Source organism: Pan paniscus, chromosome 20 (assembly GCF_029289425.2).
Source record: "Pan paniscus chromosome 20, NHGRI_mPanPan1-v2.0_pri, whole genome shotgun sequence".
NCBI lineage: Eukaryota > Metazoa > Chordata > Mammalia > Primates > Hominidae > Pan > Pan paniscus.
Window position 1 is genome coordinate 55271073 of NC_073269.2, and position 26428 is coordinate 55297500.

The window sequence follows — 26428 nt, forward strand, 5'->3', positions numbered from 1 at the left end:
GGCAGGAGACAAGTGGCCTTGCCCGTCTCTGTGTGTCAGTATTTCCTACTCCTCACCCTTCATGACTGCCCCCACTAGGGTCTCCGTTCCTGTTCACGGGTCCTCCTCTCTCTTCAATTCTGTCATCTGCTCTCTCAGGGTCCCTGTCCCTCCTCCATGGGATTGCCTCTCCCTCTCACTCTGGGCTTCTGTCCCACTCTTATCTTAGTGTCTGTCCTCCCCCAAGTCTGTGTCCCTCTCTCTCCCCTAAATCTCTGGCCCCTCCTTTCTGAGTTCCTGCCCTTCCCCCAATTCTTTGGTTTTTGCATCCCCCTCTGCCCCTTGCCTCAGTCAAGGTGTCTCCTCCCCATCTCTGGCATCCACCTCTCTGGGTCTCTGTCCCCACTCTCTCTCAGAGTCTCTGTCCCCCTCTGTCTCAGAGTCTCTGTCCACCTCTCCCTGGGTCTCTGTCCCCCCCTCTCTGGGTCTCTGTCCCCCTCTCTCTGGGTCTCTGTCCTCCTCTCTCTCTGGGTCTCTGTCCCCCTCTCTCTGGGTCTCTGTCCCCCCCCCCCCGGGTCTCTGTCCCCCCCCCCCGGGTCTCTGTCCCCCCCCTCTGGGTCTCTGTCCCCCTCTCTCTGGGTCTCTGTCCTCCTCTCCCTGGGTCTCTGTCCCCCTCTCTCTGTGGGTCTCTGTCCCCCTCTCTCTCTGGGTCTCTGTCCCACTCTCTCTGGGTCTCTGTCCCACTCTCTCTGGGTCTCTGTCCCCTCTCCCTGGGTCTCTGTCCCCCTCTCTCTGTGGGTCTCTGTCCCCCTCTCTCTCTGTCTATCCTTGGGTCCCTGCTGCCCCACCTTCTGATTCTCTGTCCCCTAAGTCTTTGTCTCCCCCTCTTTGGGTTAAATTGTCCCCTCCCTGTCTGGCATCCTCCTTTCTGAGTCTGTTCCTTCTCCGCCACTGGCCCCCAACTCCTTCTGTTCCCATCTCGCGCTTGCCCTTGGAGTCTCCCCTGTGTGTCTCTCGCCCCCCGGCCCGGGCCTCTGCACCCCCCAGGTCGCTGTCCCTCTGTCCCCTTATCGCGGCCTGGGACCCGCCCTCTCCCCGCCTCCCGCTTTGGCGTCTCCAAGACTCCCCGCCCCCCAGACCTCGCCCCGCCCCAGGCTAGGCTGGAAAGTGGAGGATCCGGTTTGCTCTGGGCGGGTCTGGAAGCAGAGCCGGCGGAGGGAGCGCCGGGGCCCTGGGCTGCAGGAGGTTGCGGCGGCCGCGGCAGCATGGTGGTGCCGGAGAAGGAGCAGGTGAGCGCCGGACCAGGGTCTGCGGGAGCGCGGAGCTGGGGACCTCGCCTCCAGGCTCCCAGAGAGGAGGGCGCTGGACACCCAGATTCCTGGGTCAGACGGAGGAGGGGGATGGGAGGGTCCGGGTTCCAGGGTCCAGGGCATGGGGGTCGAGACTCCTGAGTCTGGAGCGGGAGGGCGCTGGGGGCCCGGACTCCTGTGTCCGTGGGGAGCGCACGGGGTGGGTGGCTCTGTGTCCCATAGGACAGAACTGGGTGCCCTCTCACCCCACTTCCACCCCTACACTTGTTCCTGTCTCCAGAGCTGGATCCCCAAGATCTTCAAGAAGAAGACCTGCACGACGTTCATAGTTGACTCCACAGATCCGGGGTGAGGAGTTCGCCCCTGGACTGACCCCAGAGGGTCTGCGGCCCGCTGACCCCGCCCGCGGATGGCCACGCCCCAGCCCTGCTCCTTCCCCATTCCCGGACTCGGGGACCTTCCCAAGGGCGTTCCCTGCCGACGCTCTCCCTCTAGGAGCGTTTGGGTCTGTGTAGACACCCCTCATTCCCCATTCGCCATTCTCCCGCTCAGGGTCAGTGTAGACGCTCCAGGGCTCGGTTCTGCTTCTTTCCTCCCCGATGTCTCTTCTATGTGCTTCTGTCTCTTCGTGTCACTTTCTGTGTCTCTGTCTTTCCCTTTTGGGTATTTCTGTTTCATTAATTAATTAATTCATTCATTCATTCATTCATCCATCCATCCATGCAAGAAACCCTCACTCAGCGCTCCCAAGGTCCCTTTAGCCTAATTCAACGGCCCTGCCAGGGTTCCAGTTTCCCTTGGGACACGTGCTGTGTGGCTTCGGGCAAATCATTTCACCTCTCTGGGTCCCGTTTCTCATCTGGGCATCAAAAGAGGCTTGATCTCCTGGGGTTATTATGAGAATTGAACAAGTTAACGCTTGTGATATTCCTGGCACAGCGCCCAGCACAGGACGCTGGGAAATATCTGCAGCTCCAACTGGGAGGTGGCAATTATTACCGCGGGCGGGCCCTGTCTTGGTGGCCGGGGACACCAATTGAGCTAGATAGGGTGTGTGCGTCTGCGAGGAGCTCCCGCCCTTCAGTGACGGCCTCTCAAGCGGATCCAGGCTTTCTAGTTTTTTTTCGTTTTTTTTTTTTTTTGAGACCGTGTCTCGCTCTGTCCCCCAGGCTGGAGTGCAGTGGCGCATCTCGGCTCACTGCAAGCTCCGCCTCCCGGGTTCACGCCGTTTTCCTGCCTCAGCCTCCCGAGTAGCTGGGACTACAGGCGCCCGCCACCATGCCCGGCTAATTTTTTGTATTTTAGTAGAGACGGGGTTTCACCGTGTTGGCCAGGATGATCTCGATCTCCTGACCTTGTGATCCGCCCGCCTCGGCCCCTCAAAGTACTGGGATTACAGGCGTGAGCCATCGCGCCGGGCCAATTTTTTGTATTTTTTTTTTTAGTAGAGACGGGGTTGCACCGTGTTAGCCAGATGGTCTCGATCTCCTGACCTCATGATCCGCCCGCCTCGGCCTCCCAAAGCGCTAGGATTACAGGTGTGAGCCACCGCACCTGGCCCAGGCTTTCTAGTTTTTTTGTTTGTTTGTTTTTTTGAGACAGAGTCTGGCTCTGTCGCCTAGGCTGGAGTGCAGTGTTGCGATATCAGCTCACTGCAACATCCACCTCCTGGGTTCAAGCAGTTCTCATGCCTCAGCCTCCCTAGTAGCTGGGATTACAGGTGCCTACCACCACGCCCAGCTAATTTTTTGTATTTTAGTAGAGACGGGATTTCACCCTGTTGCCCAGGTTGGTCTTGAACTCTTGACCTCAGGCAATGCACCTGCCTTGGCTTTCCAAAGTACTGGGATTACAGGCGTGAGCCACCGCGCCCAGCCCTCTAGTTGTTTTTCAAGACAGTTTTTGGGGTGCGGGAAGTATCCACATTCCTACTTCAGTGTGTATTTTGTTATGACTATATATTAGTGCAGTATGGCTTGTAAATGATGGATAAATAAACAGATATGCGCTTGTTGGACGTGAGTGCTCAAAACCTTTTTACTGATAGGTCAGTGTGGTCAAGACAATTTAGGAAACTCTGGTCTGGCCTGAGGAGGAAGAAACGCAGAGGATAATTATAGTAAGGCAAGGGGTTGCAGCTCCCAAAGACGAGCCACTGGGCTCTGTGAGAGCTGGGAGGAGGTGTCTGCTTAAGACTGGGAGGGGACACAAAATGTCACTAATGGTTTCTGGAGGGAGGAAGAGTGGCTAGTGAGGTGACATTTGAAAGTGAGCTGGAGAGAGGCCCATGGAAAGCGATTTGGAGCCGGGCATGGTGGCTCACGCCTGTCATCCCAACAATTTGGGAGGCCGAGGCGGGTGGATCACCTAAGTCAGGAGTTCGAGACCAGCTTGGCTAACATGGTGCAACCCTATCTCTACTAAAAATACAAAAATTAACTGGGCGTATTGGCGCATGCCTGTAATTCCAGCTACTCAGGAGGCAGGAGAATCACTTAAACCTGGGAGACGGAGGCTACTATGAGCAGAGATCACGTCACTGCACTCCAGCCTGGGTGAGAGAGCAAGACTCCATCTCAAAAAAAAAAAAAGAAAGAAAGAAAGAAAGAAAAAAGTGATTTGAACAGCATGTGCAAAGTCCTTGCTAAGGACCATATGGTTTGGCTTGAATATGAATCAAAGTTCAGGGTGCAGGGAGCACTGTCATGAGAGAAGAGGCTGCAGAGGAGGGCAGGGCCAGAGCTTGCAGGGTGTCAGAGGCCACCCTAAGGGGCTGGGATCTTGTCCTTGGGAGCTGGGGCATCACCGCAGCAGTGGGGTTGGCTCTGGGTGTGGAAAAACTTTCTGGGGCTGGGAGAGGATGAACAGGAGCTCGGGAGGAGGCTGTAGAGAGCGTCTGAGCGGGAGGGGTGGTGGCCTGAGCCAGGTCAGGGCTTTCGGGACACAGAGAGGAGGGGATGGGGCAAAGACTTAGGGGGCAGGAAGGCAGAGCTTGGGGCTTGATGAGGGTGATGAGGGAGAGAGGGGGTGCCACCATCGGTGGATGGCTCCCGGACGTATGGTCTGCTGACTGGGACACAGTGGGGCTGTCCCTGAGATGGAGAGCTCAGGAGGGCAAGCAGGTTTGGGAAATGTCGCTGAGTACGATGTGGGAATCTGTGCATATGAGCGGCCTAGGGGGACCGAGGGGCATGTGGGGACTGAGATTGGGAAAGGTCTGGACTAATGTCCAGAATCTGAGAGGTCCGAGTTGTAGCTGGTAATTGAAACTGGAAGTAGGTAAGACGTCACAGGGAAAACAACGTGTAAAGTCAGGGGAGTTGCAAACTGGCAATTCTATAGCCAATTGTGTGCGTGTGTGTGTGTGTGTGTGTGTTTAGAAGAGCATTTAAAAATATCTGTCTTCTGTCTCTCTCTTTTTTTTTTTTTTTTTTTTGAGACAGGGTCTTGCTCTGTTGTCCAGGCTGGAGTGGCACGATCATGGTTCACTGCAGCCTTGACCTGCTGGGCTCAAGCGATCCTCCCACATGAGCCTCCGGAGTAGCTGGGACCACAGGCATGCACCACCATGCCTGGCTAATTTTAAAATTTTTTGTAGAAACCGGGTCTCCCTTTGATACCAGACCAGGCTGGTATCCAACTCCTGGACTCAAGTGAGCCTCCCACCTCACTCTGCCTGCCAAAGTGCTGGAATTACAGGCGAGAGCCACCATACCCGGCTACCTCTTTTTTTTTTTTTTTTTTTTTTTGAGACGGAGTCTCGCTCTATCGCCCAGGCTGGAGTGCAGTAGTGCGATCTCGGCTCACTTCAACCTCTGCCTCCTGGGTTCAAGCGATTCTCCTGCCTCAGCCCCCCGAGTAGCTGGGATTACAGGCACCCACCATCACGCCTGGCTAATTTTTGTACTTTTAGTAGAGACAAGGTTTCACCATGTTGGCCAGGCTGATCTCGAACTCCTGACCTCAAGTGATCTGCCCACCTGGGCCTCCCAACGTGCTGGGATTACAGGCGTGAGCCACTGCGCCTGGCCCTGGCTACTTCTTTCTGTTGAGTTACTTGACTGGCCTCTGCACACATTGGGTTTGAGAATCATGTAGGGAAGGCTTGCACTGGGAACACCTACACTCAAGGGAGGTGAAAAGCAAGAGAAAGCCACAAATAAGTCAGGCATGAAGCAGCCGGGGCGGGGAGGAAGGCCAGAGGGGCAGGGGTATCCTGCCAAGGAGAGGTTTTCCAGAATGAGAGCCTTTCAGCTGTGGCCAGGGCCACTTGTGATACAGTCAGATGAAACCTGAATAAGGGCTGTTGTATATGGAGCCAGGCAGGAAACTGATGATTTTTATCAAGAACAATTTCAGGCCAGGCACAGTGACTCACAGCTGTAATCCCAGCACTTTGAGAGGCCGAGGTAGGCTGATCACTTGAGGTCAGGAGTTTGAGAGCAGCCTGGCCAATGTGGTAAAACCCCATCTCTACTAAAAATACAAAAACTAGCCAGGTACTGTGGCACATGCCTGTAATCCCAGCTACTCAGGATGCTGAGGCACGAGAGTCGCTTGAGCCCAGGTGGCAGAGGTTGCAGTGAGCTGAGATCGTACCACTGCATTCTAGCCTGGGAGACAGAGCGAGACTCCATCTCAAAACAAAACAAAACAAACAAACAAACAAAAAAACAATTTATTTCAGTTTCTGTGGCTCCACCGAGGAAAGAGTGTAGGAGGCAAGCTGTGTGGAAGGAATGGCTCCTAGCACTGAATGTCAGAATTTTCCACGATTTTGGAAACGTTCTATGTCTACATCCAATATGGCAGTCCTGGCCACAGGGGGCTACTGGGCACTTGGAATATGGCCATTGTACCTGAGAAACTGAATTTTTTTTTGAGGTGGAGTCTCGCTCTGTCGCCCAGGCTGGAGTGCAGTGGTGCGATCTTGGCTCACTGCAACCTCCGCCTCCCGGGTTCATGCCATTCTCCTGCCTCAGCCTCCCGAGTAGCTGGGACTACAGGCACCCGCCACCATGCCAAGCTGATTTTTGTATTTTTAGTAGAAACAGGGTTTCACCATGTTGGCCAGGCTGGTCTCAAAGTCCTGACCTCAGGTGATCCGCCCGCCTTGGCCTCCCTAAGTTCTGGGATTACAGGCATGAACCACTGCGCTTGACCTGAATTTTTTATTTGATTTAATTTTAACTTATTAGAACAGAAAGAGCTCCATGGCTACAAAGAACCCCATGCAGCTATCACATTGGACAGTACAAGCTCCAGACTATTCCCTGAAGAGCTTTTATTTTATTATTATTATTTTTTTTTTTTTTTTGAGGCAGAGTCTCATTCTGTTGCCCAGGCTGGAGTGCAGTGGCACAATCTCTGCTCATCACAACCTCCGTCTCCCGGGTTCAAGCGATTCTCCTGCCTCAGCCTCCTGAGTAGCTGGGACTACAGGCGCGTACCACCATGCCCGGCTAATTTTTGTATTTTTAGTAGAGATGAGGTTTCACTATGTTGGCCAGGCTGGTCTCGAACTCCTGACCTCATGATCCGCCCGCCTTGGCCTCCCAAAGTGCTGGGATTACAGGCATGAGCCACCAGGCCCGGCCTTATTTCTTATTTTTAGTGGCATGGTCTTGCTCTGTTGCCTAGCCTGGACTGCAGTGGTGTGATCATGGCTTATTGCAGTCTTGAACTCCTGAGCTCAAGTGATCCTCCTGCTACAGCCTCCTGAGTAGCTGGAACCACAGGCGTGCACCACCACACCTGGCTAATTAAAACATTTTTTTTTTGTAGGGATGGGGTCTCGCTCTATTGCCCAGGCTGTTCTCAAACTCCTGGGATCAAGCAGTCCTTCTGCCTTGACCTCCCAAAGTGCTGGGATTGTGCCCAGCCGTCCTTGAAGTTTTGCTCAGAAGAGCAAACTTCCTGGGAAGTAGCTGCAGGTGTTGGAAGTAGCTGCAGGGGAACTAGGGGATTCAAGGATGGAGCTGAAATGGGTGAACGGACAAAGTCGGTAAACTGAGGCATGCCAGGGCCCTGGAGGTAGACTCAGGAAGGAAGAAGACACTTTATTGTAGTTCTCACTGTGCCAGGACCTGGCCTAAGTGTGTTTGGTTCATCCCATGTGTGGATCAGTTAGCCGTTCTTTTAGTGTCTTTACGGCTTTTGCCAAATCCTTGTAGCACCTCTGCTATCCCTTCTGTAAAATTGCTCTTAAATCTGCTCACTAGGTTTGTGTAAATACAGGTCTCCCCTGATATCTGAACTCCTGGAATCTGGAACAAAGAATTTAGATACATTTTTCTCCTTCTTTCTTCCTTTCTCTTTCTTTTCTTTTCTTTCTCTCTCTCTTTCTTTCTTTCTCTCTTTCTCTTTCTCTCTCTCTCTTTCCCTCCCTCCCTCCCTCCCTCCCTTCCTTCCTTCCTTTCCTTCCTCCCTCTCTGTCTCTCTCCCTCCCTCCTTCCTTTCTTTCTTTAGTTTTTTTTTTTTTTTTTTTTTTTTTGAGGTGGAGTTTCGCTCTTGTCTTCCAGGCCGGAGTGCAATAGTGTGATGGCTCACTGCAACTTCTGCCTCCTGGGTTCAACCAATTCTCCTGCCTCAGCCTTCTGAGTAGCTGGGATTACAGGCACCCACCACCACGACCAGCTAATTTTTGTATTTTTTTTAATACAGACAGTGTTTACCCATGTTGGCCAGTCTGGTCTCAAACTCTTGACCTCAGATGATCCACCCGCCTCAGCCTCCCAAAGTGCTGGGATTACAGGCATGAGCCACTGCGCCCGGCCTCTTTCTTGCTTGCTTGCTTGCTTTTCTTTCCTTTTCTTTTTTTTGACCAGGGTCTCACTCTGTTGCCCAGGTTGGAGTGCAGTGGCGTGGTCACAGCTCTCTGCATCACTGCAGCCTTGATCTCCCAGGCTGAAGTGATCCTCCTGCCTCAGCCTCCTAAGCACATGCTGCCACACCTGGCTAATTTTATTTTATTTTATTTATTTATTTAGTTTTAGAGACAGGGTCTGACTATATTGCACAGCTGGTCTCGAACTCCTGGGTTCAGGTGATCCTCTGGCCCCAGCCTCCCAAAGTGCTAGGATTACAGGCATGAGCCATCATACCCGACCCTACATTTTCAAATGAATTTCTCATTCTCCAAACCCCTGTTACTTACTCAGGTGCCAATCACCTTTAGAAAGCAAGAGAGACTTGTGCATTTCTTTAGGTGGGGGAAAGTTTTATATGTGGAAACTTTCCAAATGGAAACCTGTTCCATTTGGCACAGAGAGGAAGAAACAAGCCACACAGAAGCCAAAGACAATGAAAAGCAAACAAAGGTGTTTCCCTACTCGCTAGATGGCTGTTGCCAGCTCCATTTTTTGAGCCCGAGGCCTGCTTTTCTTGTTCAAAAGAGTAGCAAAGGGTTAGGCATTCAAAAATATTCTAGCACCCGGCTGAGCCTCTCTCCTTGACAGTCGTCAGGAGAACTGAAAAAGGAATGACTTTCTCACTGCGTTATTCAAGGTTATTTTAAGCTCCGTGTGAAGTTCGTGTCGCGTTGCCTCTGGCTGGGACTGGTATGCGAGCCTCATTTCAGGAAACACTGCGTTCTTTCCCTGGCTCCTCATAGCTCCGTGGAGTAGGCTGCGCTATTATTGTCTTTTCATTAGAGGAGGAAATTTAGGCTCAGAGAGGTGAAGCCGCTCGCCCAAAGTCACACAGCCGCGTCAGCCCCTAGCATGCGGGCTCTCCCTGAGTTACCCGCTGGATGTTCTTTCTCGTGTTGAACGTCATGTGTTTGGATGGGGGCACAGGGCACGGCAAGGATACCCCCAGTGGCCCTCTGCCTTTCCACTTGAGGCTCCTCAGGTGACAGTGACCTGCTTCTTCCTGCTCAGGCTTTCTGGACTCACTGGCTTCCTTCCCGTGGGGAAAGGGGACCGTCCTCGGCTCCAGTCTCTCCCCGAGGCCGTCAGAGCCAGGGCCAGGGGCAGCGTGGACTCTGCCTGCCTCTGCGGGTGTGGACTCAGTGTCGACAGCCCCCTCTACAGGAGCATGAACACGCTGACAGGGTGCTGGGGTCGGGGGGCAGCCCTGGGTTCACGCTCCGCCCTCGCACCCCCAGAGGGACCTTGTGCCAGTGTGGGCGCCCCCGGACCGCCCACCCCGCAGTGGCCATGGAGGATGCCTTCGGGGCAGCCGTGGTGACCGTGTGGGACAGCGATGCACACACCACGGAGAAGCCCACCGATGCCTACGGAGAGCTGGACTTCACGGGGGCCGGCCGCAAGCACAGCAATGTGAGGCGGGCCTGTGTGGGCGGGGCCCGGGCACCAGGGGGCTGCATGCTCGGGGCTCCAGAGGGGAGCCGGGACGCCCGCCCTGAACGCTGGCCCCCTCCGCCCATCCGTGTCTTGGCTCTCTTTGTCCCCTCCGCCCCACCCATCTTCTCTCTGAGGAGGTCCCGTTCTCTCTGCGTCTCTTTGTCTCTGTCTCCCTCTGTCTCCGTGTCCCTCTCTCTCTGGGTCTCTGTCCCCCTCTCTCTCTGGGTCTCTGTCCCCATCTCTCCGGGTCTCTGTTTCCCCTTTTCTCTGGGTCTCTGTCCCCGTCTCTCTGGGTCTCTGTTTCCCCTTTTCTCTGGGTCACTGTCCTCATCTCTTTGGGTCTCTGTTTCCCCTTTTCTCTGTGTCTCTGTCCCCGTCTCTCTGGGTCTCTGTCTTCCTCTCTCTGGGTCTGTTTCCCTCTCTCTCTGGGTCTCTGTCCCCATCTCTCCGGGTCTCTGTTTCCCCTTTTCTCTGGGTCTCTGTCCCCGTCTCTCCGGGTCTCTGTTTCCCCTTTTCTCTGGGTCTCTGTCCCCATCTCTCTGGGTCTCTGTTTCCCCTTTTCTCTGGGTCACTGTCCTCATCTCTTTGGGTCTCTGTTTCCCCTTTTCTCTGTGTCTCTGTCCCCGTCTCTCTGGGTCTCTGTCTTCCTCTCTCTGGGTCTGTTTCCCCCTCTCTCTGGGTCTCTGTCCCCATCTCTCTGGGTCTCTGTCTCCCTCTGTCTCTGGGTCCCTGTCCCCCTCTCTCTGGGTCTCTGTCTCCGTCTCTCTGGGTCTCTGTCCCCCTCTCTCTGGGTCTCTGTCTCTGTCTCTCTGGGTCTCTGTCTCTCTGGGCCTCTGTCCCTGTTTCTCTGGGTCTCCGTCCCCGTCTCTCCGGGTCTCTGTTTCCCCTTTTCTCTGGGTCTCTGTCCTTGTCTCTCTGGGTCTCTGTCCCCGTCTCTCTGGGTCCCTGTCCCTGTTTCTCCGGGTCTCTGTCCCCGTCTCTCGGGGTCTCTGTTTCCCCTTTACTCTGGGTTTCTGTCCCCATCTCTCTGGGTCTCTGTCCCTGTTTCTCCGAGTCTCTGTCCCTATCTCTCCGGGTCTCTGTTTCCCCTTTTCTCTGGGTCTCTGTCCCCGTCTCTCTGGGTCTCTGTCCCTGTCTCTCTGGGTCTCTGTCTCTGTCTCTCTGGGTCTCTGTCCATCTTTCTCTGGGTCTCTGTCCCCGTCTCTCCGGGTCTCTGTTTCCCCTTTTCTCTGGGTCTCTGTCCCCGTCTCTCTGGGTCTCTGTCCCTGTCTCTCTGGGTCTCTGTCTCTGTCTCTCTGGGTCTCTGTCCCTGTTTCTCCGGGTCTCTGTCCCCATCTCTCCGGGTCTCTGTTTTCCCTTTTCTCTGGGTCTCTGTCCCCATCTCTCTGGGTCTCTGTTTCCCCTTTTCTCTGGGTCTCTGTCCTCATCTCTTTGGGTCTCTGTTTCCCCTTTTCTCTGTGTCTCTGTCCCCGTCTCTCTGGGTCTCTGTCTTCCTCTCTCTGGGTCTGTTTCCCCCTCTCTCTGGGTCTCTGTCCCCATCCCTCTGGGTCTCTGTCCATCTCTCTGGGTCTCTGTCCCTCTCTCTCTGGGTCTCTGTCCCATCTCTCTGGGTCTCTGTCCCCATCTCTCTGGGTCTCTGTCCCCCTCCCTGTGTCCCCCGCTCCCATGTGTCCACAGTTCCTCCGGCTCTCTGACCGAACGGATCCAGCTACAGTTTATAGTCTGGTCACACGCACATGGGGCTTCCGTGCCCCGAACCTGGTGGTGTCAGTGCTGGGGGGATCGGGGGGCCCCGTCCTCCAGACCTGGCTGCAGGACCTGCTGCGTCGTGGGCTGGTGCGGGCTGCCCAGAGCACAGGTGACCGAGGGTGGGGGGGGGCTGTCTCCTGGGCCTCGGCCTGCCTGCCATCTCCCCCACGACTGTGGGTGGCCTCCCCCGCCGCCCAGTGTGTGTGTGTGTCTCTGTCTTATTCTTTGTTTCTCTCCCCCTGCCTCTGCATGTTCCTCGGCGTCTGTGTAGGAGCCTGGATTGTCACTGGGGGTCTGCACACGGGCATCGGCCGGCATGTTGGTGTGGCTGTACGGGACCATCAGATGGCCAGCACTGGGGGCACCAAGGTGGTGGCCATGGGTGTGGCCCCCTGGGGTGTGGTCCGGAATAGAGACACCCTCATCAACCCCAAGGTGTGACTCAGGGACTTGGAAAAGGGGGCTGGAGGCCTGGACTCCTGAAGCCTGAGGAAGGAGGGGCCGGGGGCCCGGACTCCTGGATCTGAGGGAGGAGGGGCTGGGGTCTGGACTCCTGGGTCTGAGGGAGGAGGAGGGGCTCGTGTTTGTCCTTCTGGCCCTGATGAGGAGACGCCCTGGTCTGGCCATTTTTCCCCTAGGGCTCGTTCCCTGCGAGGTACCGGTGGCGCAGTGACCCGGAGGACGGGGTCCAGTTTCCCCTGGACTATAACTACTCGGCCTTCTTCCTGGTGGACGACGGCACACACGGCTGCCTGGGGGGCGAGAACCGCTTCCGCTTGCGCCTGGAGTCCTACATCTCACAGCAGAAGACGGGCGTGGGAGGTGAGTGGTCGAACCCATGACCCACAACCCACGACGCACAACCTGCAACCCCAGCGCTCAGGATCCCAGTAGTTTGGTCTGGTCGAGATTTGGGGAATTACCTATGGTTAAGTGTCTTTCCCCGTCATTATTCATGGTTTTAAAAACTTCTGTCTGAGAGTGAGTTAGCTCACATCAGTAATCCCAACACTTTGGGAGGCCAAGGTAGGAGGATTGCTTGAGGCCAGTAATTCAAGACCAGCCTGGGTAACAGAGCAAGACCTTGTCTCTACCAATAATAATAATAATAATAATAATAATAATAATAATAATAATAAAGAATAAAAAATAAATTAGCCAGGTGTGGTGTCGTGTGCCTGTAATCCCAGCTACTTGGGAGGCTAAGGTGAGAGAACTGCTTGAACCCGGAAGGTGGAGGTTGCAGTGAGCCGAGATCAAGCCACTGCACTCCAGCCTGGGCGACAAAGCAATACTCCATCTCAAACAAACAGACTTTATTTTGAAATTTCTCATACATACAGAAAAATGCACGAAGGTGGACAGCTTGATGCATTTTTTTCTTTTTTTGAGACGGAGTTTTGCCCTGTTGCCCAGGCTGGAGTGCAGTGGCGTGATCTCGGCTCACTGCAGCCTCTGCCTCCTGGGTTCAAGCAATTCTCCTGCCTCAGCCTCCCGAGTAGCTGGGATTACAGATGTCCGCCACCACACCAGGTAATTTTTGTATTTTTAGTAGAGACGGGGTTTCACCATGTTGGCCAGGCTGATCTTGAGCTCCTGACTTCAGGTGATCCACCCACCTTGGCCTCCCAAAGTGCTGTGATTACAGGCGTGAGCCATCGCACCTGGCCTACACATTTTTCATGACCATCCTTTTAGGTTCAAACTTCTCTATCTTGCTTATTCTCCTAATTGCTGCATGATCTCCCGTAGTAAAGATGTACCCTCTGCTTTTTCTTTTTTGAGACTGGGCCTCTCTGTCACCCAGGCTGTGTGCAATGGCACGATCATGGCTCACTGCAGTCTCAACCTCCCCAGGCTCAGGTGATCCTCCCACCTCAGCCTCCTGAATAACTGGGACAATAGGCACATGCCACCACACTGAGCTAATTTTTGTATTCTTTGTAGAGAGGAGGTCTCCCTATGTTGCCTAGGCCGGTCTTGAACTCCTAGGCTAAAGTGGTCCATCAACCTTGGCCTCCCAAAGTACTAGGATTACAGGCGTGAGCCACCGTGCTTGTCCCCATCTGTTATTTAAAAATTTCCCCAATCTAAGGCCAGGTGCGGTGGCTCACACCTGTAATCCCAGCACTTTGGGAGGCTGAGGCAGGAAGATCACCTGAGGTCAGGGGTTCAAGCCCAGCCTGGCCAACATGGTGAAACCCCATCTCTGCTAAAAATACAAACAATTAGCAGGGCATGGTGCCGTGTGTCTGTTATCCCAGCTACTCGGGAGGCTGAGGCAGGAGAATCACTTGAACCTGGGAGGCGGAGGTTGCAGTGAGCCAAGATCATGCCACTGCACTCCAGCCTGGGTGACAGAGCGAGACTTCCTCTTAAAAAAAAAAAAATTCCCCAATCTAATCTTTCATGGGATTACAGTTTAAAAAATAAATAAATAAAAATTTCCCAGTTGATGGATATCTAAGGTTTAGTAATGTTTGACACTACAAATGATGCTGAATAAAATGTCTTTTTTTTTTTTTTTTTTTTTGAGATAGGGTCTCACTCTGTCACCCAGGCTGGAGTGCAGTGGTGTGATCTTGGCTCACTGCAACCTCCACCTCCTGGGCTCAAGGGATCCTTCCACCTCAGCCTCCTGAGTAGCCAGAACCACAGATGCACATCACCACACCACGCCCAGCTAATTTTTTGTATTTTTGGTAGAAGCAGTGTTTTGCCGTGTTGCCCAGGCTGGTCTCGAACTCCTGAGCTCAAGCGATCCACCTACCTTGGCCTCCCAAAGTGCTGGGATTACAGGCGTAAGCCATCGCGCCCAGCAACAAAATGTAAAAAGCGACTTTTATATAGTGTCTATTGCTGTAAAAAGTCCTATCATTTTTATGGGGTTAGATATAGCTTTTGTCTCTTTCATAACCCCTTGGCTGCCTGTCTTAGAAAGGCTCATCCCACTCCAAGACAAATATTCTCCTAAGTCATCTTTTAATATCTCATAGTTTTATATTTAAACCTTTAATCCATCTGGAAATGATTTTTACATATTTTGAGGTCAGGAGTCTGTATTTCTGTTCATCCAAATGAGAAGCTATGTTTTCTTTATGACCATTTAATAAATAAACCATCCTTTCCTAGCTGAATAGAAATTCTTGTGGTTGTGTATTCAGATCCTTTATCTGTTGAAATCTGTTTTTTGGTTTTTTTGTTTTGTGTTTTTTTTTTTTTTTTTTTTTTTCATTTCTCTACTTTTATATTCCTGGGGCCAAACTATGCTTTGATTACAGCAGTTTAAAGACGTTTTAAGGCTAAGTGTGGTGGCTCACGCCTGTAATCCAGCCCTTTGGGAGGCCCAGGCGGGTGGATCACTTGAACTCAGGAATTCAAGACCAGCCTGGTAACATAGTGAAACCCCATCTCTACAAAAAAAATTTAAAAAAATTGCCAGGCATGGTGGCACATGCCTGTGGTCCCAGCTATTGGGGAGGCTGAGGTGGGAGGATCACTTGAGTTCAGGAAGTCAAGGCTGCAGTGAGCCGAGAAGGTATCTCTGCACTCCAGCCTGGGTGACAGAGTGAGACCTGTCTCAAACATAAAAGTAAATAAGTAAATCAATCAATCAATCAATCAATCAATCAATAAAGATGTTTTAATATATGTTAGTGAAAGCTCCTTCTCACTGTCCTTTCTGAAAAATTTCTTGGCTCTTCTCTGACACTTATTTTTCCATATGAAGTTTAAAATTATTCTATTCTATTCAAAATAGGATAAACACCTCCAAACTTCCCCTCAACCCCCCTCTTTCTCCAGCCTGTATTGAATTTATGTGTTAATTTGTGACAAGTTGACTTACTGTTAGTTTTTCCATTTATTAGACCTGTCCTTAAATAAGATTTGTAAGATTCCTCATAAATATCCTGTACCTTTCTGGATGAATTAATTCCCAGGTATCTCATAATTTTCTTTCTTTCTTTTTTTCTTTTTCTTTTTCTTTTCTTTCTTTTTTTTTTTTTTTTTTTTTTGAGACAGGGTCTCTCTCTATTGCCCAAGCTGGAGTGCAGTGGTGTAATCACAGCTTACTGCAACCTCTGCCTCCTGGGCTTAAGTGATTCTCCCACCTCAGCCTCCTGAGTATGTGGGACCACAGGCATGTGGCACAATGCTCAGCTAATTTTTTTTTTTTTTTTTGAGACGGAGTCTCACTCTGTCACCAAGGCTGGAGTGCAGTGGCGCAATCTTGGCTCACTGCAACCTCCGCCTCCCGGGTTCAAGCGATTCTCCTGCCTCAGACTCCTGAGTAGCTGGGATTACAGGCACGCGCCATCACACCCGGCTAATTTTTGTATTTTTAGTAGACGGGGTTTCACCGTGTTAGCCAGGATGGTCTTGATCTCCTGACCTTGTGATCTGCCTGCTTTGGCCTCCCGAAGTGCTGGGATTACAGGTGTGAGCCACCGCGCCCGGCCTAATGTTTGTATTTTTAGTAGAGATGAGGTTTCACCTTGTTGGCTAGGCTGTTTTTGAACTTCTGACCTCAAGTGATTCGCCCGCCTCAGCCTCCCAAAGTGCTAGGATTACAGATGTGAGCCACTGCACCTGGCTCCGGCTAATTTTTAAAGTTTTTTGTAGAGACAGGGTTTTGCCATGCAGCCCAGGCGGCCTCAAACTCGTGGTCTAAAGTGGTCCACCTGCCTCAGCCTCCCAAAGTGCTGGGATTACGGTCGTGAGCCACTGCGCCCAGCCAGCCAATATCTTATAATTTTATCAAAACATGAACAAGATACATTACTAGGTTTGAGGAAAGTTTTTGATTTTTGTGTATTTTTCTTGTATCAATCCTCTTACCAAATTTTCTTATTGATCTTTATTTTTATTTTTGGTGGAGTTTTCCAATTTTCTGGGAATACAAGTCATGTTTTCTTCAAATAGGTACTTTTGTCCCTTCCAGCTTTACAAAAAACCAAAAACCAAAAAATCAATTTTCCCTTCAGTGATTTCATTTTTTTGCATTATTGAGTTAGCTCAAAACTCCAGGATGAATACAGTGTTAGTGGTAATGTGGTCTAGTTTCTAATTTATTTATTTATTTTTTTGAGACGGAGTCCCGCTCTGTGCTCAGGCTGGAGTGCAGTGGCGTGATCCCAGCTCACTGCAACTTCTGCCTCCTAGGTTCAAGCGTTTTTCCTGCCTCAGCCTCCCGAGTAGCTGGGACTATAGGCACGAGCCACCACTCCCAGCTAATTTTTGTATTTTTGGTAGAGACGGGGTTTCACCATGTTGGCCAGGCTGGTCTTGAACTCTTGACCTCAGGTGATCCACCCGCCTCGGCCTCCCAAAGTGCTGGGATTACAGGCATGAGCCACCGCACCTGGCCTAGTTTCTAATTTTAATGGAAGTAGAGTTGATATAGTGCTATCTTTATGGTGCAATTGGATTTTGGTAAATATCTATATTGTGGTTAGATAGCCCTTTCTATTCCCATTTCCTTTACTTTCTATTTGAACTTTCACTCCCTCTGGCTCCTGGATGGTTAATCAATGACAGGATTGACTCATACAAGAAACACCTGCCTCATTCAGGGACTCAGGAGTCTAGGTCCTCAGCCCCCTCCTCCCTGGGGAAGTTAAGCATTACTGTCTTCAAAATCTAGCTCCCTCCTGAAGTGTCCAAAGACATGACAATTCTGGCCGGGCACACTGGCTCACAGCTGTAATCCCAGCACTTTGGGAGGCCAAGGTGGGAGGATCCCTTGAGTCCAGGAATTCGAGACCAGCCTGGGCAAGATGGCAAGACCCCCGTCTCTACCAAAAATTAAAAAGTTAGCTGGGCACGGTGGTGTGTGCCTGTGGTCCCAGCTACTTAGAAGGCTAAAGTAGGAGGATCAAGATGTAGTGAGGTGTGATCATGCCCCTGCACTCTATCCTGGGCGATAGAGTGACACCCTGTTTCAGAAATTAGGCTGATGTGGTGGCTCATGCCTATAATCCCAGCACTTTGGGAGTCCAAGTTGGGAGGATTGCTTGAGGCCAGGAGTTCGAGACCACCCTGGCCAACATAGCAAGACCCCCATTTCTAAAATAAATACATAATTAAGTAAAAAAAGAAATGACAATTCCAGTGAGCCTCTGAACAGAAGATTAGGACAAGGCTGATGTTTGCCCCAGGGACTCCTGGGAAATGCGGTTTTCTCCTATCTCCAGCAAAGGCTGATGGGAGGTAATCAAGCCCCCTTCTCTTCTTGCCTCAGGGACTGGAATTGACATCCCTGTCCTGCTCCTCCTGATTGATGGTGATGAGAAGATGTTGACGGTATAGGGGCCCGGATGCCCGGGTCTAAGGGGGAAGGAGGGTTGGGGGCCAGGACTCCTGGGTCCTGAGTCTTAGGGAGGGTCTGGGGGTCTGACTCCGGGTAGGGTGAATATCCTGCCTTTTCTGACGTGATGAATAAAGAATGCCTTTATCCTGTAGCGAATAGAGAACGCCACCCAGGCTCAGCTCCCGTGTCTCCTCGTGGCTGGCTCAGGGGGAGCTGCGGACTGCCTGGCGGAGACCCTGGAAGACACTCTGGCCCCAGGGAGTGGGGGAGCCAGGCAAGGCGAAGCCCGAGATCGAATCAGGCGTTTCTTTCCCAAAGGGGACCTTGAGGTCCTGCAGGCCCAGGTATGACACTGGGGGCCCAACTCTGGATCCTGAGATGGGAGGGAACTGGGGACTTGGGCTCCTGGGTCTGAGGGAGGAGGGGCTGGGGGCCTGGACTTCCAGGTTCCGGGAGAAGAGGGTGCTGGGCATATAGACTATTAGGTCCTGGAGGGGAATGGCCTCCTCCATCCCTTTGGACAGGACCCAACAGGAGTTGGGGATGGAGGCGGGCTAGGGATGCAGAACTGGCTATTCCACAGGTGGAGAGGATTATGACCCGGAAGGAGCTCCTGACAGTCTATTCTTCTGAGGATGGGTCTGAGGAATTCGAGACCATAGTTTTGAAGGCCCTTGTGAAGGGTAAAAGTTGTACCCTCCAGACTTCCCCCTCTCTCAGTTCAACCTTAGACACCTTTCCTGGCCTGAGCACTTCATCCACCCTCTCTAATCCAAGGCCCATGCCCCCTTTACCCCTCTTAATATTTTTCCCCTTTGGGGCTTTGCATGGTGCTATTTGGGCAGTTTTCCCAGATGCTTTCATTATGTTCCAGCATCTGCTTTCCTCTGTTGGATCCATCCATCCATTCTTTCATCTTTCCATCCATCCACATGTACAGATCGATCTTTCCATCTCTTTACCTACCATCCTTCCAGTCATCCCTCATTCTTCCATCCATCCATCTTCTCACCTGTCCATCCACACATCCACTGACAATTCCTGAGAATTCCATCCACTTATTCCTCCATCCATCCATCTTCTCACCTGTCCATCCACACATCCACTGACAATTCCTGAGAATTCCATCCACTCATTCCTCCATCCATCCATCTTCTCACCTGTCCATCTACACATCCACTGACAATTCCTGAGAATTCCATCCGCTCATTCCTCCATCCATCCGTCTTCTCACCTATCCATCCACACATCCACTGAAAATTCCATCCACTCATTCTTCCATCCATCCATCTTCTCACCTGTCCATCCACACATCCACTGACAATTCCATTCACTTATTGTTCCATCCATCCATCTTCTCACCTGTCCATCCATGCATCCACTGACAATTCCTGAGAATGCCATCTGCTCATTCTTCTATCCATCCATCTTCTCACCTGTCCATCCACACATCCACTGACAATTCCTGAGAATTCCATCCACTCATTCCTCCATCCGTCTTCTCACCTGTCCATCCACACGTCCACTGACAATTCCATTCACTCATTCTTCCATCCATCCATCTTCTCACCTGTTCATCTACACATCCACTGACAATTCCTGAGAAGTCCATCCACTCATTCCTCCAGCCATCCATCTTCTCACCTGTCCATCTACACATCCACTGACAATTCCATTCACTCATTCCTCCATCCACCCATCTTCCATCCATTTACCCATCTACCCATCCATCTTTTCATTCATCCATCCAACTGTTCTTCCATCTATCCATCCACCCACCCATTCTTCCTTCCCTACATGCTTCCAATATACATGAAGCACTCTGGCTAGACATGAACCAAAGCACTGTCTCCCAGTGAGGAAGTCCAGATATTTCACTAGAAATGGCAGCTTGGAGGACGGAATGATGAAAACCAAGGCGGGGGAGCATAATGCACACCTGGAAGAGGCTGGGGAGGGTCTTATTTATTTATTCACTTATTGAGACAGGGTCTTGCTCTGTAGGCCAAGCTGGAGTATAGTGGTGTGATCACGGCTTAGTGCAGCCTCAACCTCCCAGGCTCAAGTGATCCTCCCACCCCAGCCTTCCAAGTAGCTGGGAACACACCCACCCACCACTACACCTGGTAAATTAAACAAAAAAAAATTTTTTTTTTTTTTGTACAGACGAGGTCTTGCTCTGTTGCCCATGCTGGTCGTGAACTCCTGGCCTCAACTGATCCTCCTGCCTCAGTCTCCCAAAGTGCTGGGATTACAGGCATGAGCCACCATGCCAGCCTCCTTTATTTAGTCAACAAATACAATCCTAGGCTCCAGAGACTAAAGCCAACCCATTTCCTGCTCTCAAAGACCCCAGATCCCACTACGATTGTTTGGATACAACCTTAGGTAAAATTTAAGACAGAAGCACAGGCAAGAATCACTGTCGTTAGAAGGAAAACTTCAAGGAAAAGTTGTGTGTGTGTGTGTGTGTGTGTGTGTATTTTGAGACAGAGTCTTGCTCTGTCGCCCAGGCTGGAGTGCAGTGGTGCGAGTTTGGCTCACTGCAACCTCCGCCTCCCGGGTTCAAGCGATTCTCCTGCCTCACCCTCCTGAGTAGCCGGGATTACAGGCACGTGCCATCATGCCCGGCTGATTTTTGTATTTTTAGTAGAGACGGGGTTTTACCATGTTGGTCAGGCTGGCCTCGAACTCCTGACCTCATGATCCATCCACCTCGGCCTCCCAAAGTGCTGGGATTACAGGTGTGAGCCACTGCACCTGGCCAGAGAAGTTGGCATTTAAACCGGACCTTGGCCAGGCACAGTGGCTCACACGTGTAACTTCAGCACTTTGGGAGGCTGAGGAGGGAAGATCGCTTGAGCCCAGGAGTTTGAGACCAGCCTGGGCAGCATGGTGAAATGCCACCTCTATAAAAAATACAAATAATAAGTTGGGGATGGTGGCGCATACCTGTAATCCCAGCTACTTGGGTGGCTGAGGCAGGGGAATCGCTCAAACCTAGGAGGCAGATTGTACCACTGCACTCCAGCCTGGGTGATAGGGCAAGACTCTGTCTCAAAAAAAAAAAGAAACCTAAATAAATAAATCAAATAAACTGGACCTTGATAAGTCAGTAGAATTTGGATTTAGTAAGCTAACGAGTGGGACAGATAAGTATTCAGGAAGATTCCCAGGGCTCTGTGTGGGGAGGGTCATTTTTGGTGTCAGAAGAACTTTTTTCTTTTTTTTTGAGATAAGGCCTCGCTCTGTTGCTCAGGCTGGAGTGCAGTGGTGTGATCTTGGCCCACTACAGTCTTGACCTCCTGGGCTCAAGAGATCCTCTCACCTCAGCCCCACAAGTAGCTGGGAACACAGGCATGTGCCATCATGCCTGGCTTTTTTTTTTTTTTTTTTTTTTTTTTTGAGACGGAGTTTCGCTCTTGTTGTCCAGGCTGGAGTGCAATAGTGCCATCTCAGCTCACTGCAACCTCCGCCTCCCGGGCTCAAGTGATTCTCCTGCCTCAGCCTCCCAAGTAGCTGGGATTACAGGCATGCGCCACCACACCTGGCTAATTTTGTAGTTTTATGTAGTTTTAGTAGAGATGGGGTTTCTCCATATTGGTCAGGCTGGTCTCGAACTCCCGACCTCGGGTGATCCACCCGCCTCGGCCTCCCAACGTGCTGGGATTACAGGCGTGAGCCATTGTGCTTAGGCCAGAAGAATTTTACGGGGGAAATACACACTAAGATAGAAACTCCCCAGATACACGGTGGCAATATATACAGCATTCTGCCTCAGCTCCCCACCCATGTTTGTGGTGTGGTATATATTTTAATTATTTCTTTCTTTTTCTTTTTTTTTTTTTTTTTTTGAGACAGAGTCTCGCTCTGTCGCCCAGGCTGGAGTGCAGTGGCGCGATCTCGGCTCGCTGAAAGCTCTGCCTCCTGGGTTCACGCCATTCTCCTGCCTCAACCTCCCGAGTAGCTGGGCTCTCTATTTTTAGTAGAGACGGAGTTTCACCGTGTTAGCCAGGATGGTCTCGATCTCCTGACCTTGTGATCCACCCGCCTCGGCCTCCCAAAGTGCTGGGATTACAGGCGTGAGCCATGGCGCCCGGCCTCTTTTTTTTTTTTTTTAAAGAGTCTTTGTCTGTCGCCCAGGCTGGAGTGCAATGGCGCCATCTCAGCTCACTGCAACCTCCTCCTCCCAGGTTTAAGTGATTCTCCTGCCTCAGCCTCCTGAGTAGCTGGGATTACAGGTGCCCACAACCGCACCCGACTAATTTTTGTATTTTTAGTACAGACAGGGTTTCGCCATGTTGGCCAGGCTGGTTTTGAACTCCTGACCTCAGGTGATCCACCCGCCTCGGCCTCCCAAAGTACTTGGATTACAGGTGTGAGCCACCGCGCCCGGCCTTAATTCATTTTTAGGTATTTTTTGAGACAGTCTCACTCTGTTGTCCAGGCTGGAGTGCAGTGGGACAATCATAGCTCACTGCAGCCTTGACCTCCTGGGCTCAAGTGATTCTCTCGCATCAGCCTCTGAGTAGCTGTGCGCCACCATACCAGGCTAATTTATTTTTAAGTTTTTTGTAGGGATAGGGTCTCCCTATGTTGCCTGGGCTGGTCTTGAACTCTTGGGCTGAAGAGATCCTCCTGCCTTGACCTCCCAAAGTGCTAGGTATAGTACAGGCTGTGGTAGGGTAGAAAGAGCAAGTTACTTTTGCTTTGGAATCAGACAAAACTGAATTTAAATACCAGCTTGGGCCGGGTGCAGTGGCTCACGCCTATAATCCCAACATTTTGGGAGGCTGAGGTAGGATCACTTGAGGTCAGGAGTTCGAGATCAGCCTGGCCACCATGGCGAAACCCTGTCTCTATTAAAAATACGAAAATTAGCTGGCGTGGTGGCGGGTGCCTGTAATCCCAACTAGTTGGGAGGCTGAGGCAGGAGAATCGCTTGAACCCAGGAGGTGGAGGTTGCCGTGAGCCAAGATCGTGCTGCTGCACTCCAGCCTGGGCGACAGAGCGAGACTCTGTCTCAAAAACAAACAATCAAAAAGAAACAAACCAGCTTGGCCCTTTCTTGCTGTGTGGTCTTGAGAAAGCAGCTTCCCCTCTCTGAGCCCCAGTTTCTCTCTGTGGAAAGTGGAGATAATATCTTACAGGAGTGTTATAAGCCTCCATGGCAAGGTATGAGTTGTGCCCGGTCCCAGTGGGGGCCCAATAAGAGGGATCTCCTCTTAATATGATTCCATTTCCTCTGGGGGTACATCCTTCAATATAAGGTAATTCTCAGTGGGCAAATCTGATTCACTCTGCGGAAGTTAACTCAGCAGTCTCCTGGGAGAAAATACGGCAGCTCTGCAAGATGTGGTTTGAGGGGGGGGTGGTGTAAGCCCAGCAGGAGTGGAAGTGATCACAGTCCACTGGGGGAACTGGAGATGGCTGATAGGCTTGGGGATAGCAGAGTTGAATGGATGGAATTTCAGCAAGAAAGAAGGGCAAGGTCATGAATGCGTCTTTTTTTTTTTTTTTTTTTTTTTGAGACAGTGTCTTGCTCTGTCGCCCAGGCTGGAGTGCAGTGGTGTGATCTCGGCTCACTGCAACCCCCGGGTTCAAGCGATTGTCCTGCCTCAGCCTCCCGAGAAGCTGGGACTACAGGCACCTGCCACCATGCCTGGCTAATGTTTGTATTTTTAGTAGAGATGGGGTTTCACCATGTTGGCCAGGATGGTCTCGACCTTCTGACCTCGTGATCTGCCTGCCTCGGCCTCCCAAAGTGCTGGGATTACAGGTGTGAGCCACCGCCCCTGGCCCATGAATCCTTCCTAAGAGTCTAGCATAGGCAGGCCCAGTGCTGGGCAGTTGGTGTACTCTTTTGCCCTTCATCTCCCTTCCCTGCCTGCAAGGATTATCACCCCATTTTGCAGATGAAGAGACTGAGGCTCAGAGAGAGGAAAAATGGCTTGCCCAGGGTCATCCAGCTAGTAGCAGGGGTCAGGCTTTTCATGTGAGTCTGTATAATTCTCAAGCCCATTGCAAGGGGCATGTTTGGAGAGAGGTCAGAGGCTCGCAGGGTTGGTATGTATCATTGGCATGAAGGGAGTGTTGGAGACAAGGCCAGTGAGGCAGGTAGGGCCAAACCACCCAGGACCTCAAATGCCAGGCAGAGGGGCTAAGGCTGTCCTTGAGAGGCAGCAGAGGACCAGGGTCAGTTATGTGGATAAAAAACTCTCTGGCCAAGCGTGAAGGCTCATGCCTATTATCACAGCACCTTGGAAGACTAAGGAGGGAGGTTCGCTTGAGCCCAGGAGTTTGAGACCAGCCTGGGCAGCATAGTGAGACCCCACGTCTATAAAAAATTAGCTGGGTATGGTACTGTGTGCCTGTAGTCCCAGCTACTCGGGAGGCTGAGGCAGGAGGATCGCTTGAGCCTGGGAGGTCTCAAAGCTGAAGTGAGCTGTGATGGTGCCACTGCACTCCAGACTGGGTGACAGACGAAGACCCTGTCTCAAAAAACAAAAACAGACTCTCTGGGAGTGGGTGGGGGCAGAGTGGAGAGGAGAGAAGAGACTGCAGTGATGGTGTTTGGGGGTGCCGAAGCTTGAGCTATAGCTGGGGCCAGGAGGACAGTCGGGGAGGCTCAGCAGAGAGTCAGGAGGCTGGACGTGGGACATGAAGCTTGGGGGCTGATGGCCTGTGAGATGGGAGGAGCAGGAAGGGACAAGGACAGTACCTGCGGGTCTGCCTTATTGACTGGGTGGACAGAGGGGCCATTCCTGAGATGAGGACATAGGGAAGATGGGTTTGAGGGCTAGATGCTGAGTTGAGTATGGAACACGGTGAGTATGAAGGGACAAGGTGGGGCCGGGGTCGAGTGCCCAGGTGACAAATGGTGCCAGATTAAGGCGGAATATAAAGCAAGGTATTATTATTATTATTTATTTATTTATTTATTTATTTGAGATGGAGTCTTGCTCTGTCGTCCAGGCTGGAGTGCAGTGGCACGATCTTGGCTCACTACAAGCTCCACCTCCCAGGTTCATGCCATCCTCCTGCCTCAGCCTCCTGAGTAGCTGGCACTACAGGCGCCCGCCACCATGCCCGGCTAATTTTTTGTATATTTAGTAGAGATGGGGTTTCACTGTGTTAACCAGGGTGGTCTCGATCTCTTGACCTCATGATCCACCCATCTCGGCCTCCCAAAGTGCTGGGATTACAGGTGTGAGCCACTGTGCCCGGCCTATTATTATTATTTTTGCAACAGAGTTTCGCTCTGTTGCCCAGGCTGGAGTGCAATGGCGTGATCTTGGCTCACTGCAACCTCCACCTCCCGGGTTCAAGCGATTTTCCTGCCTCAGCCTCCCGAGTAGCTGGGATTACAGGCATGAGCCACCACGCCCAGCTAATTTTGTATTTTTAGCAGAGACGAGGTTTCTCCATGTTGGTCAGGCTGGTCTCGAACTCCTGACCTCAGGTGATTCGCCCACCTCGGCCTCCCAAAGTGTTGGGATTACAGGCATGAGCCACCGCATCCAGCCTATTATTATTATTTGAGACGGAGTCTCCCTTTCTCACCCAGGCTGGAATGCAGTGACGTGATCTCGACTCACTGCAACCTCCACCTCCCGGGTTCAAGCGATTCTCCTGCTCAGCCTCCCAAGTAGCTGGGACTACAGACGCGTGCCACCATGCCCAGCTAATTTTTTGTATTTTAGTAGAGATGGGGTTTCACCGTGTTACCCAGGCTGGTCTCGAACTCCTGAGCTCAGGCGATCCGCCCATCTTGGCCTCCCAAAGTACTGGGATTACAGGCGTGAGCCACGGCGCCCGGCCTGTAAAGCAAGATATTATAAACAATTTTGTTTCCTTCTTTTGAAACTGTGGGGAAAGTAGGAGAGCTTCATAGAATCGTAGAAAATCGTGGAAAAGTCCGCTCTGAATGGACGTCTGGGTTTTGAAAGAGCACAGAAAGCCATGAGGTCCTAGACATGTTACTGCCTTTCTGGGCCTCTGTTTCCTCAAGCACAGCCTTGGAGGTTACACTGGCCAAGCTGCAGTGTCGCCACAGCGTGGAACTTCTTCCCACAGTTACTGTAATTGATTACAGTGCTATGAAGGGGGTGCCACTATTTCCCATTTAATAGATGAGGAAACCGAGGCTCCCAAGGTTCAGTGGCTTGCCTGAAGTCACTCAGTTGGTACTGGTGGACCGGGGACTGGAACCCACGTCTGCCTGCCCCAGAGCCCATTGCTCACCTCCACTACATGAGATTATCTCTTTCTGTGGTACCAGTTTTTGGAGCAACCAAAATGAGATGAATTTGTTTTGGAGATAGATATGGAGCAAGTAGAGGCAGAAGGAAACCTAACTCCATGTCACGACAAATGTCCTTCAGGACTTTTCATGCCCCTGTTGACTGCACATGTTTGGATCCACTAAATAGCTGGATCAAATTTTTAAGGGTTTCTTGTTCTCTCTTGCTGTTTCAGTGACCTCCAGGGTCTCTCGGAGTCCCTCTCGTGTTCTCATTTTCTGCTGTTGTCACCTCTTTCCCCTCACAATATACCCCAAGTTTCAGAAATCAGAGTGACTCACGTTTGTCATCATCTGCTGTGTGTGTGTGTGTATGTGTGTGTGTGTGTTTTGCACCCGGGCCTTTGCTTCTGCTGTGCCTGCTGCTTTGAACGCCCTCTTCCCACCTTAGAGATACACCTCCCAGTCCTGCTGGTCTTTCAAAGTGCTACGTCAACACCCATTCTCTGGGAGCTCTCTTGGGCCACTCTGT

The 26428-nt window shown here is 51.6% G+C and overlaps 1 protein-coding gene across 13 annotated transcripts in view; it reads left to right on the forward strand.

Moving 5' to 3' along the window:
* The first annotated feature begins 1110 nt into the window (after positions 1-1110).
* The window catches only part of TRPM4 (transient receptor potential cation channel subfamily M member 4), a 55973-nt gene continuing 30655 nt past the window's right edge, over positions 1111-26428 (forward strand). For 4 of the 13 annotated variants that reach the window (XR_010110914.1, XR_010110916.1, XM_063600486.1 and 1 more), the window contains exons 1-8: positions 1112-1268; positions 1570-1637; positions 9397-11453; positions 11616-11779; positions 11983-12166; positions 17586-17647; positions 17807-17998; positions 18238-18337. Coding sequence is in view for 7 of the 13 variants with exons in the window: in XM_063600486.1 (XP_063456556.1) it covers positions 1245-1268; positions 1570-1637; positions 9397-11453; positions 11616-11779; positions 11983-12166; positions 17586-17647; positions 17807-17998; positions 18238-18337 (2851 nt within the window). In the remaining 6 variants the exon portion in view is untranslated. Of the gene's footprint in view, positions 1269-1569; positions 1638-9396; positions 11454-11615; positions 11780-11982; positions 12167-17585; positions 17648-17806; positions 17999-18234; positions 18338-19820; positions 20043-26428 lie in introns of those variants that run through there. The other 9 variants (XR_010110915.1, XM_034944376.3, XM_063600489.1 and 6 more) reach the window with 8 other exon arrangements.